At 39.5% G+C, this 14583-nt stretch overlaps 1 protein-coding gene across 2 annotated transcripts in view; it reads right to left on the reverse strand.

The window, feature by feature from the left end:
• Window positions 1–10808, reverse strand: part of LOC121382945 — a 211391-nt gene extending 200583 nt beyond the window's left edge. For both annotated transcript variants that reach the window (XM_041512633.1, XM_041512632.1), the window contains exon 1: window positions 10463–10808. In XM_041512633.1, coding sequence (XP_041368567.1) covers window positions 10463–10559 — 97 coding nt within the window. In that variant the 5' untranslated portion in view covers window positions 10560–10808. The remainder of the gene's footprint in view (window positions 1–10462) is intronic.
• Between the last annotated feature and the right edge of the window lie 3775 nt (window positions 10809–14583).

The raw sequence follows: 14583 nt of genomic DNA on the forward strand, positions 1-14583 counted from the left end.
TAGTCTGTACGAGATATACTACAGTGTGTACGAGAGATACTACAGTGTGTACGAGGGATACTAGTCTGTACGAGAGATACTACAGTGTGTACGAGAGATACTACAGTGTGTATGAGAGATACTACAGTGTGTACGAGAGATACTAGTCTGTACGAGATATACTACATTGTGTACGAGAGATACTAGTATGTGTACGAGAGATACTACAGTGTGTACGAGAGACACTACAGTGTGTATGAGAGATAATAGTGTGTACGAGAGATACTACAGTGTGTATGAGGGATACTACAGTGTGTATGAGAGATACTACAGTGTGTACGAGAGATACTAGTCTGTACGAGATATACTACATTGTGTACGAGAGATACTAGTATGTGTACGAGAGATACTACAGTGTGTACGAGAGACACTACAGTGTGTATGAGAGATAATAGTGTGTACGAGAGATACTACAGTGTGTATGAGAGATACTACAGTGTGTATGAGAGATACTAATGTGTACGAGAGATACTACAGTGTGTACGAGAGATACTACAGTGTGTATGAGAGATACTACAGTGTGTACGAGAGATACTACAGTGTGTATGAGAGATACTAGTGTGTACGAGAGATACTAGTCTGTACGAGATATACTACAGTGTGTATGAGAGATACTAGTGTGTATGAGAGATACTACAGTGTGTACGAGAGATAATACAGTGTGTACGAGAGATACTAGTGTGTACGAGAGATACTAGTGTGTACGAGAGATACTACAGTATGTACGAGAGATACTAGTGTGTGTACGAGAGACACTACAGTGTGTACGAGAGATACTAGTGTGTGTACGAGAGATACTAGTGTGTGTACGAGAGATACTAGTGTGTATGAGAGATACTACAGTGTGTACGAGAGATACTACAGTGTGTTCGAGAGATACTACAGTGTGTATGAGAGATACTAGTGTGTGTACGAGAGATACTACAGTGCGTACGAGAGATACTACAGTGTGCACGAGAGATACCAGTGTGTACGAGAGATACTACAGTGTGTTCGAGAGATACTACAGTGTGTATGAGAGATACTAGTGTGTGTACGAGAGATACTACAGTGCGTACGAGAGATACTACAGTGTGCACGAGAGATACTAGTGTGTACGAGTGATACTACAGTGCGTACGAGAGACACTACAGTGTGTACGAGAGATACTAGTATATACGAGATATACTACAGTGTGTACGAGATATACTACTGTAGTATATCTCGTATACACTAGTATACTGTACGGGTGGTTAGTGACATCAGCTGTTTGAATGATGCACTCATACATTATGGGTGGTTAGTGACATGAGCTGTTTGAATGATGTACTCATACAGTATGGGTGGTTATTGTCATCAGCTGTTTGAATGATGTACTCATACAGTATGGGTAGTTAGTGACACCAGCTGTTTGAATGATGTACTCATACAGTATGGGTGGTTAGTGATATCAGTTGTTTGAATGATGTAATAATACAGTATGGGTCGTTAGTGACATCAGCTGATTGAATGATGTACTCTTACAGTATGGGTGGTTAGTGACATCAGTTGTTTGAATGATGTGCTCATACAGTATGGGCGGTTACTTACATCAGCTGTTTGAATGATGTACTCATACAGTATGGGTGGTTATTGACACCAGCTGTTTGAATGATGTACTCATACAGAATGGGTGGTTATTGACACCAGCTGTTTGAATGATGTACTCATACAGAATGGGTGGTTATTGACACCAGCTGTTTGAATGATGTACTCATACAGAATGGGTGGTTATTGACACCAGCTGTTTGAATGATGTACTCATACAGTATGGGTGGTTATTGACACCAGCTGTTTGAATGGTGCACTGATACAGTATGGGTGGTTAGTGACATCAGCTGTTTGAATGATGTAGTCGTACAGTATGGGCGGTGTACACCACTTGGTAGTGTAGATATCAAAGATAACTCTTATGGTAATAAAGAGAATTGCAAACAAGATGAAAGAAACCCGACTCGCCACACACTCGACCTGTGAAGCATATTTGATTTATGAATCAATATCCGGCAATCAGTTGTCCGCCACAAGCCACGTAATATCGCTGGTTCAGTATTCCACCTTTATTTGAATAGAGAACTGCGTATTACGACCACAGTTTAAAACAACACCCAGAATTCCCCGACAGCCTAGACGTTGTTCGTGCTAGAATGAAGTCACAAACGTCGTTAGTTTGTTCTGTCGTTCTGAATAAGGTGGACTGTGTTGGGTTAGTGGTTAGTGAGAGAGAAGTTGTGAAGTGGCCTTACACGTTCCCAATGAGTCGTGTAGCCAGTACAAGGCGAACCCAATAAGTAGCAGTCTTAGGTCTAGTGGCTTGACCACTACACCACTGAGGCCATGTATTATTATTGTTATTATTATTTATTATTATTATTATTATTATTATTATTATTATTATTATTATTATTATACTACGCCCAGTAATGTGTACATGGGCTGTGTTTTGCTCTAAGGGTAAACATTTGACAAATGTAAAGTTGGGATTTAGATAATAGATAATAGATTTTTATTTCATATCAGAGATCCATAGAACATATATAAACATCACATACAAAACTGATTACATAATATACAGCAGCTTGTGCCAGCGATTTACACATACGGATTTGACGTACACAGTTATACACAGCATGTGGGCAAGTAGGTCGTTTGAAGTTGTTTCGATTCTGCTCTTCAGCGAATATGCTGTTGAGCGAAGTAAAGCGCCAAAGCGTTTTACTCGATGACTGACAAACATCTTGCTGGCACTGTATGGTCGTCGTTGTCCGATCATCCATCGGTATCCATTATTATAACATATGTTAAGATCCTTCATGGTATCCTGTGTAAATTTCACCCATAATGCACCCGCGTACAAATTACTACAATAACTCACAAATAATTGTGTTTTAACAGATTCTAAACATTTTGCAAATCGCCGCAACGACATGTTTGCACGTACACAAAGGGCTCTATACTGTCTTTTAATGTCTTTATCGTTTTTCATGTTTTTGCATATAATATGACCTAGATATTTATAGTTGTCAACAAATTTCAGTACATCACCACACAAATATATCGAAGGCACATTGATCAACTTCAGAGTTTCTGGCTCAATACACATACAAACAGTTTCCATTTTCATTGTATTATATATAATATCATAATCTTCTGCAAATTTCTCGCAAATCGTTAACATTTTTCTTAATGCAGAAATAGATGGGCAAAGAAGTGACATATCATCAGCAAAACTGAAGTTATTTAGAAACACCCCACCAACATTACACCCAACTGCACATTTTGACAACTGTAGGTTAAGGTCATCGATATATATATTAAATAATAAGGGTGACATTACCCCCACCTTGGCGGACGCCATTTGTTACATTAAACTTACAGGAAATATATGCACCCCATTTTACACTAAACAATTGGGTTAAATACCATGCTTTGAGAAAGCGAACTACAAAAGTAGGCACGCCTTTTTTCAAAAGTGTCATATATAATGTCCAGTGATTTACTCGGTCAAAGGCTTTTTTCGCATCCAAAAAGCAAACATACACAGGGCTGCCTTGTGAAATGTAAAAGTTAATAACTTCCTTACAAGCAAATAAACACATATCGGTGGATCCAAACTGATAGTCCGATGTACTCAGGTCTGTTCGTGATAACAGTACATGTTCCATAACTTTTGATATCACAGTTGCTAATGCAATTGGACGGTAATTGCCTTTATCTGTTATGTCTCCGGTTTTGTTTTTCACAATAGCAACGAATAACATCTGTCATACTACTAGATACATGCCCGTGTACAAGCATGGCACTGATTTAATGAAGGAGTGTTTCCGTTGGTGCACGCAGACCGCTGTCATCGATAACAAATCGTTTAACCTGCTGAACACTACGTTTAATACACTAATGCTAGGATCAGACAACCAACTGCCATCACAAAGTTAGGCAACTTTCTGCTCTCTCGACTTCTATGACTGTCCAGTTGGTAGTCTGCGTGCTCTTACAACTCGACCCATTATTTTTTAATCTGAGTGCACCCGTCGTAAGTCGGGAGTCGTAAGTCGGGAGTCGGGAGTCGTAAGTCGGAAGTCGTAAGTCGGGAGTCGTAAGTCGGGAGTCGGGAATGGGAGTCGGCGAACTTCATCGTAACAGTAATGTGTGTTGACAGTCGGAGTCCAACATTATCCGTCTGAGTCGTAGTGTCATCTTAATATGTATGCCACGTTTCCTAGATACTGGATACCAATGTCCTAAATATATGCTTACCCTAACACGAGAAGACTTCACCACGACAGGCCGGTATACCGGCTAGCGATACCAGTGCCTCTCACCATGACAGGCCGGTTTAGCGGCTTGTAACACCTGTTCATATTTGGCGCCGAGTGACGCGTCAATATTATAATTAGACAAAATCTCGCGCGACCATAGCTGCCATGTGACACACTGTAATGGCTGCGCCCATGTTCTAGCGAATTTTGAATGAGTTTTTCCAAGTTTATACTGATATTCGACTGTAATTAAACATGAACCGAGGTGACGAAATTTCGTCTGTTGAAAACAATGGTTGCGATTCAGATGACGGGTTTTCCGATGATGAAATGTGGGATATTATGGACTTTGGTGCATTTGATTTAATCGAGATTGGCGATCGTGAACGAAATGTCATTAAACATGGCAATTTAGAAGAAAATGATACCGATGACGAGTTACAAGATGACTTGCCACTGTTTTACCACGCGCCTGAGTTTACCTGGACACATGAGCCATATTCGGTTACCTGCAGATCAACGTTTACTAAAAATCCGGGGCCCGTAAAAGTGTTTGACGTCAACACAAACGCCATAGAGTACTTTTCGCTATTTTATTCCAATACAGTGTATGGAAAAATTGTGTAATTTACCAACATGAATGCCAAAAAAAAGCGTGATACAGATCCTGGTAACAACAAAGGTGTGTGGTATGATATTTCTGTTGATGAAATGAAAGCTTAATTTTGCAAAAGCATTGTAAATATATATTTTTAAATTATAACTGGAATGTTAATTAATTAATTATCCAACAAGAAAAACATTTGTACTGGGTTTTTTTTTAAATTACCAGTCCTACCTACTCAAATAGGCGAGTAATATGCATAGTTTACCTGTAATTACCAGATTTATACCTGTTGAATCTAACATTTTGAAAGTATTATTTTTTTATCTAGACAGCCGTCCATTCACCTTTCTGGAAATGTATAGCCTATAACTAAAATTAATGATAAAACAAGTAGTTTTATCCTTTAACAAACATGATCATAAATCTGCTATTTAAACTCAGTGTGCAGGGAAGGTCAAGACTGTAAAACTTAGTGGTGAAAGAGTTAAGAGAGAATATTATTGAGAATTGTACATTGCAAATTTCCTCTTGTCATTCCTGGTCCTACTGTGTTTTCTTTTTTCACTACATGTGACATTGGACATATTATGATTTCAAAGTGTATAAACCTACATGTGACTAGACATATGATTGTTTCAAAGTGTATAAACCTACATGTGTCTGGACATATGATTATTTCAAAGTGAATAAACCTACATGTGACTGGACATATGATTGTTTCAAAGTGTGTAACCCTACATGTGACTGGACATATGATTGTTTCAAAGTGTGTAACCCTACATGTGACTGGACATATGATTGTTTCAAAGTGTGTAACCCTACATGTGACTGGACATATGATTGTTTCAAAGTGTGTAACCCTACATGTGACTGGACATATGATTGTTTCAAAGTGTGTAACCCTACATGTGACTGGACATATGATTGTTTCAAAGTGTGTAACCCTACATGTGACTGGACATATGATTGTTTCAAAGTATATAAACCTACATGTGTCTGGACATATGATTGTTTCAAAGTGTGTAACCCTACATGTGACTGGACATATGATTGTTTCAAAGTGTGTAACCCTACATGTGACTGGACATATGATTGTTTCAAAGTGTGTAAACCTACATGTGTCTGGACATATGATTGTTTCAAAGTGTGTAAACCTACATGTGTCTGGACATATGATTGTTTCAAAGTGTGTAAACCTACATGTGTCTGGACATATGATTGTTTCAAAGTGTGTAACCCTACATGTGACTGGACATATGATTGTTTCAAAGTGTGTAACCCTACATGTGACTGGACATATGATTGTTTCAAAGTGTGTAACCCTACATGTGACTGGACATATGTGTAACCCTACATGTGACTGGACATATGATTGTTTCAAAGTGTGTAACCCTACATGTGACTGGACATATGATTGTTTCAAAGTATATAACCCTACATGTGTCTGGACATATGATTGTTTCAAAGTGTGTAAACCTACATGTGTCTGGACATATGATTGTTTCAAAGTATATAAACCTACATGTGTCTGGACATATGATTGTTTCAAAGTGTGTAACCCTACATGTGTCTGGACATATGATTGTTTCAAAGTATATAACCCTACATGTGACTGGACATATGATTGTTTCAAAGTGTGTAACCCTACATGTGACTGGACATATGATTGTTTCAAAGTGTGTAAACCTACATGTGACTGGACATATGATTGTTTCAAAGTGTGTAAACCTACATGTGTCTGGAAATATGATTGTTGCAAAGTGTGTAAACCTACATGTGACTGGACATATGATTGTTTCAAAGTGTGTAAACCTACATGTGTCTGGACATATGATTGTTTCAAAGTGTGTAAACCTACATGTGTCTGGACATATGATTGTTTCAAAGTGTGTAACCCTACATGTGACTGGACATTTGATTGTTTCAAAGTGTGTAACCCTACATGTGACTGGACATATGATTGTTTCAAAGTGTGTAACCCTACATGTGACTGGACATATGATTGTTTCAAAGTATATAAACCTACATGTGTCTGGACATATGATTGTTTCAAAGTGTGTAACCCTACATGTGTCTGGACATATGATTGTTTCAAAGTGTGTAACCCTACATGTGACTGGACATATGATTGTTTCAAAGTGTGTAACCCTACATGTGACTGGACATATGATTGTTTCAAAGTGTGTAACCCTACATGTGTCTGGACATATGATTGTTTCAAAGTGTGTAACCCTACATGTGACTGGACATATGATTGTTTCAAAGTGTGTAACCCTACATGTGACTGGACATATGATTGTTTCAAAGTATATAAACCTACATGTGTCTGGACATATGATTGTTTCAAAGTGTGTAAACCTACATGTGTCTGGACATATGATTGTTTCAAAGTATATAAACCTACATGTGACTGGACATATGATTGTTTCAAAGTATATAACCCTACATGTGACTGGACATATGATTGTTTCAAAGTGTGTAAACCTACATGTGACTGGACATATGATTGTTTCAAAGTGTGTAAACCTACATGTGACTGGACATATGATTGTTTCAAAGTGTATAAACCTACATGTGTCTGGACATATGATTGTTTCAAAGTGTGTAAACCTACATGTGTCTGGACATATGATTGTTTCAAAGTGTGTAAACCTACATGTGTCTGGACATATGATTGTTTCAAAGTGTGTAACCCTACATGTGACTGGACATATGATTGTTTCAAAGTGTGTAACCCTACATGTGACTGGACATATGATTGTTTCAAAGTGTGTAACCCTACATGTGACTGGACATATGATTGTTTCAAAGTATATAACCCTACATGTGACTGGACATATGATTGTTTCAAAGTGTGTAACCCTACATGTGACTGGACATATGATTGTTTCAAAGTGTGTTAACCTACATGTGTCTGGACATATGATTGTTTCAAAGTGTGCAAACCTACATGTGACTGGACATATGATTGTTTCAAAGTGTGTAACCCTACATGTGACTGGACATATGATTGTTTCAAAGTGTGTAACCCTACATGTGTCTGGACATATGATTGTTTCAAAGTATATAAACCTACATGTGTCTGGACATATGATTGTTTCAAAGTGTGTAAACCTACATGTGTCTGGACATATGATTGTTTCAAAGTGTGTAACCCTACATGTGTCTGGACATATGATTGTTTCAAAGTGTGTAACCCTACATGTGTCTGGACATATGATTGTTTCAAAGTGTGTAACCCTACATGTGTCTGGACATATGATTGTTTCAAAGTATATAAACCTACATGTGTCTGGACATATGATTGTTTAAAAGTGTGTAAACCTACATGTGTCTGGACATATGATTGTTTAAAAGTGTGTAACCCTACATGTGTCTGGACATATGATTGTTTAAAAGTGTGTAACCCTACATGTGTCTGGACATATGATTGTTTAAAAGTGTGTAACCCTACATGTGTCTGGACATATGATTGTTTCAAAGTGTGTAACCCTACATGTGACTGGACATATGATTGTTTCAAAGTGTGTAACCCTACATGTGACTGGACATGTGATTGTTTCAAAGTATATAAACCTACATGTGTCTGGACATATGATTGTTTCAAAGTGTGTAACCCTACATGTGTCTGGACATATGATTGTTTCAAAGTGTGTAACCCTACATGTGTCTGGACATATGATTGTTTCAAAGTGTGTAACCCTACATGTGTCTGGACATATGATTGTTTCAAAGTGTGTAACCCTACATGTGTCTGGACATATGATTGTTTCAAAGTGTGTAACCCTACATGTGTCTGGACATATGATTGTTTCAAAGTGTGTAACCCTACATGTGTCTGGACATATGATTGTTTCAAAGTGTGTAACCCTACATGTGACTGGACATATGATTGTTTCAAAGTGTGTAACCCTACATGTGTCTGGACATATGATTGTTTCAAAGTGTGTAAACCTACATGTGACTGGACATATGATTGTTTCAAAGTGTGTAACCCTACATGTGACTGGACATATGATTGTTTCAAAGTGTGTAAACCCACATGTGTCTGGACATATGATTGTTTCAAAGTGTGTAACCCTACATGTGACTGGACATATGATTGTTTCAAAGTGTGTAACCCTACATGTGACTGGACATATGATTGTTTCAAAGTGTGTAAACCCACATGTGTCTGGACATATGATTGTTTCAAAGTGTGTAACCCTACATGTGACTGGACATATGATTGTTTCAAAGTGTGTAACCCTACATGTGTCTGGACATATGATTGTTTCAAAGTGTGTAAACCTACATGTGACTGGACATATGATTGTTTCAAAGTGTGTAACCCTACATGTGACTGGACATATGATTGTTTCAAAGTGTGTAAACCCACATGTGTCTGGACATATGATTGTTTCAAAGTGTGTAACCCTACATGTGACTGGACATATGATTGTTTCAAAGTGTGTAACCCTGCATGTGACTGGACATATGATTGTTTCAAAGTGTGTAAACCTGCATGTGACTGGAAATATGATTGTTTCAAAGTATATAAACCTACATGTGACTGGAAATATTAATGTTTCAAAGTGTACAAGCTACATATGATTGTGGACATATTAATGTTTCAAAGTGTATAAGATACATATGATTGTGGACATATTAATGTTTCAAAGTGTATAAAACTAAATGTTATTGAAGTGTTCATTAGTCGTTAGTTAGAAGTTTTCTGGAAACATTATTAGTGCAGATTCACAAAATTAGTAATAGGGGTAAGAAATGAAAATAAATTTAAAATTATAAAGAGTTAACGTAAGAATAAATAAGTGAAATCTTAACGACACCCCAGCACGAGTGAATATATTTCAGTAGATAATGCGATGGCGTGCTGTTTATTAATATAGCATGGCCTGTGCGCTGGTTTCTCTTCTCAAGTATCCAAGTTGACCCGACATCTGATGTCGGTGTCCCAGTGAAAGGCCATTCATTCACAAACTACGCGTGGTTATATCTAACACGCAGCAATTTGTGTCCTTTTTTAACTTGCTGATATTAATCTTTCTCAAATTGTGTCGTTTTTTCACCTTGCTGATATAAATCTTTCTCAAACGAAGCGCTAGCGGCGACAACAACCTATCTTCGTGAAATAGAATTTTTATTTTAGACGAATGTGATATAATATACTGGAAAAACGTATATTTGGGGATCAGTTTATGTATAAATCTACATTTACCCTCCCCCCCCCCCCCCCACCACCACCACCACCACCACCAAAAACCCACGACTGCCAAAAACGCTATTTGTCATCCGAGTGTCAGATGTAAATATATTAAATACGACTTAATCTCAATTTTATACGCGCACCTCTTAATATTACATCAAATAGTTTTAAGTCAGTGTAAACCTAAGGTAGTATATTATACAGGTGTTCATGTATTAAACACATGTAACTCAGATAATTATAATTTATGTAACATGTTTTTCTATTCACTGTGTTGTCGTGTGGGTGTCACTAATAAAATATTAATGTGTTGAAGATGTTTGTTCTACTCACGTTGTTGTTGTGACGGCGTCACTAGGGCGGAACACAACACCAGTAGGAGCGTCAACCACGGCTCCATTCTCCGCACCCGTTGCTGACCACAGGGCATGACCGGCAGCGGCGGCAGTTCAACAGTTCGGGGGGGGGGGGGGGGGTGTACGCAAGTCTGGTTGGTAAGTTTCACTAGTCCACAGTAAACAGTTAGAGAAGTAGTTTCTGGTAGATAGAAAAGTGTTTCCTCTCCATAGACAGAATGTCATTCACCTGGTACAGGCCGGGTGTAAATGCGGGGATTACGGGTGAGCTGTCTTTTATAGCCGCTTGTCGTGAGCTTACAAAAGACCGGTTCCAGGCAAGTCGTCCTATCAATAGCTGCTTGGTGCGGGCGGGGCTATCACTCGGCTGTCAGTGATCGGGTGGACTGGAGATAGAAGTAACGGTGTATACCGCGGGTAGGTCTGCCGGTACTCGGGGATTAACCGCGAAACAGACTGCTGGTTAGTCCGGATATTTCACATTCTCTTTTACTGGTCAAGTGTCTAGTGGGACGAGCGCGTGGGTAGAGGAAGAAGGGCGTGGTTGAATCTGTGAAATATGATGCGAGTGGCTCTAATAACAATGTTAGTCTGTCAGCTCAGCTGAGGTGAATCCTATAACTTAAATATAACATAATACATGACACACACACACATATCCATACGTACGTACACACACGTGCGCGCGCATAAACACACACACACACACACACACACACACACACACACACATCCATACGCACACACCACGGATACAGACATCCAAACATGTAAGCATTCATACGAGCGTGCGTACCAACATAGACATTTCTCCACTCTATCACATTTCCATCACAGACAGCTTCCCAGTAGCGGGCATTATCATGATTTATCTCAAAGGTATGACTCCCAGGCACATCCGTGAAGGTATTGCACTTGATAAAAATAAAGAACATTTATGGTATACATTAGGAGGCTATATCTACTAAATACGATGCATCACTGACCAAAATAATGGCTTATGCTATTTATATTTTGAACTTATGCATGCTTTTTCATCTCTTTGGTGAAACTCTTGCACACTTATTTTTTTAATCGTTTTAGATGAAGAGACAGATTTGACAGCTGTGGTGGCAGTACACTCATGGCGGGTGTGACCGGTGGGACACGACATGCCCACATGTCGCAATCACCTAATAGCATCACTGTTATGACAGTGATTCATGAGTGCATTTCATCACAGCTGTATGTATTTCAGTCAGCTCTGTCTTGTGTTAGTTTTGATTTAGTAAACTAGTCTGGGAGTCGCTGTCCTCTTTGTGTTGGTGCAAGAAGGATGGAATCGCCAGTAAAGGATCTCTTCGGGTGTGGCTGTCCTCCTATAGACGAGGCACTAGATAAACATTCATGGAACCAATCGCCAGTAAAGGATCTCTTCGGGTGTGGCTGTCCTCCTATAGATGAGGCACTAGATAAACATTCATGGAACCAATCACTGTTTTGACAAATGCCCATTCGACTGCATTGTGCGAATACACGATCCTGACCACGTGTTTCGGTGTTGTCGTTCAGATTTACACAGGTGAAGTAATGAGGATGATTCATTGTTGAGACATCCAAACATTGCAGTACATGATGAAAACATCTGAAATGTTTTAACATTGTTGCCATATACGAGGACGCACACATAAAGACAGGTGCTTCCTAACGTGAATTACTGTTAAGTAGATTTTAAGCATGAATGAAGCATAATTGGTTTTAAGGATGATGACAGTTGATCTTTTGATGCAACTTCCGATCCCAAACTATCCATAAGTTAAATCGCTATGCTTGATGAAAGTTGGATTCACAATTGTGATCCAGAAACCGAAAACGAAAGCATGATTAAAAAACACCATGGCTTACCCGTTCAGAACAATTAAAACGGGATGCTTCCACAATTGACTACCTGCAGCAAGGTACCACAGAAAACGAGCTTATTGTGAAAATGAGCTGAGAACCCTGTGACGTGTTATTAAAAGGAAGCGCGACGGAAAGCTGCAGAGGGGTGTCCTATTCATGCACGACAACACAGGGGTGTCCTACTCATGTACAACAGCAGAGGGGTGTCCTACTCCTACACGACAACAGAGGGGTGTCCTACTCATGCACGACAACAGAGGGGTGTCCTACTCATGCACGACAACAGAGGGGTGTCCTACTCATGCACAACAACAGAGGTGTATCCTACTCATGCACGACAACAGAGGGGTATCCTACTCCTACATGACAACAGAGGGGTGTCCTACTCATGCACGACAACAGAGGGGCGTCCTACTCATGCACAACAACAGAGGTGTATCCTACTCATGCGCGACAACAGAGGGGTGTCCTACTCATGCACAACAACAGAGGGGTGTCCTACTCATGCACGACAACAGAGGGGTGTCCTACTCATGCACGACAACAGAGGGGTGTCAAACTCCTACATGACAACAGAGGGGTGTCCTACTCCTACATATCAACAGAGGGGTGTCCTACTCCTACATGACAACAAAGGGGTATCCTACTCCTACATGCCAACATGGTGGTGTCCTACTCCTACATGACAACAGAGGGGTATCCTACTCCTGCATGACAACAGAGGGCTATCCTACTCCTACATGACAACAGAGGGTATCCTACTCCTGCATGACAACAGAGGGGTGTCCTACTCATGCATGACAACAGATGGGTGTTCTACTACATGACAACATAGGGGTGTCTTACTCCTGCACAACAACAGAGAGGTGTCCTACTCCTGCATGACAACATACGGATGTTCTACTCCTACACGACAACACAGTGGTGTCCTACTATTACATGACAACAGGGGGTGTCCTACTCCTACACGACAAGAGAGGGATGTCCTACTACTGCATGACAACAGATGGGTGTCCTACTACATGACAACACAGGGATGTCTTACTCCTGCACAACAGAGGGGTGTCCTACTCCTACATGACAACATAAGGACTAGTCTAAATATGTGCCCTAACATTGATAAGAAATAATGTATTATAAAAGATTGTTGTAAATATTACTAGAAATATAGGCATATTAAAGGGACATTCCGTTCCACGAAGCGATCTTAGCACCAAGATCATCCTAAATGCATGGCTACCTTATGCATTTAAGGTGATCTTAGTGCTAAGATCGCTTTGTAGAAAGGGGGCCAGCAACATAAATTAATTCATAAACATATTTAACGAGAGCGTCCAAGTATCTGGCAGCAACGTGTGCAGTGATTAAGAGCAGGGCGTGTTCACTCGCATTAACAATACCGTCGATTTTCGTCAGTCGTGTGTGGGTATTCACGGACAATCACACGTCACGCTGATCAACTGCCGGTGCGCCGAGGTGAAACGAGGAAATCTCAACAAGGGTAGATAGCGTCTTTGAGCTGTCAACAATTATGACGGCGTTATGACGTTTATTGGTCACGCTATTGCCGTGCTAATTATTGTATTCATGTCGCCATATCGACACACCTATATTATTATTGCATTTAATCAACATCACTTCACAGACATTATGTCTGAACTAACTGGTCGCATCAGCGAACAAACACCGCCTTTAGCGATTTGTTTTCTAGAACATTTTAGGTACGTAACTTGTAAAGTGTTTTTCTTTCTTTTTTTCTTTTTATGTCTCTTTTTCTTTCTTTCTTTTTAAATTAACATTAGCAACATAATTCAAAATGTAATTACATAAACGAATCCGTCTGACAAACTGCTGGTGACGTGCATGGTAGTGAGGATGGAATTAGGCGTATAGCTCGGGGATGTCGCCTTTGTACTGTGTTACAAATACTGAACTGAATACACTGAACTAAATACAGCTATACGATTATACCTATAGTGAATACGAAATAATATTATACCTGAGTGTACACCCCGATAACTACAATTATACATATACTGAATACAAAATAATAATCTACTGAATAGAACCCCGATAACTATAGGATTATACATATGGTGAAAGTGAAATGATCTTATCTGGAGTGAATAGATGCGACAACGAGCTAGATGACGACAGATGTGCAGAGGACAAAGAGGAACAGCTGAGAGTGATGACTCGATTCCCGTCCGGACACGA

This window comes from Gigantopelta aegis, chromosome 10, assembly GCF_016097555.1.
Source record: "Gigantopelta aegis isolate Gae_Host chromosome 10, Gae_host_genome, whole genome shotgun sequence".
Classification (NCBI taxonomy): domain Eukaryota; kingdom Metazoa; phylum Mollusca; class Gastropoda; order Neomphalida; family Peltospiridae; genus Gigantopelta; species Gigantopelta aegis.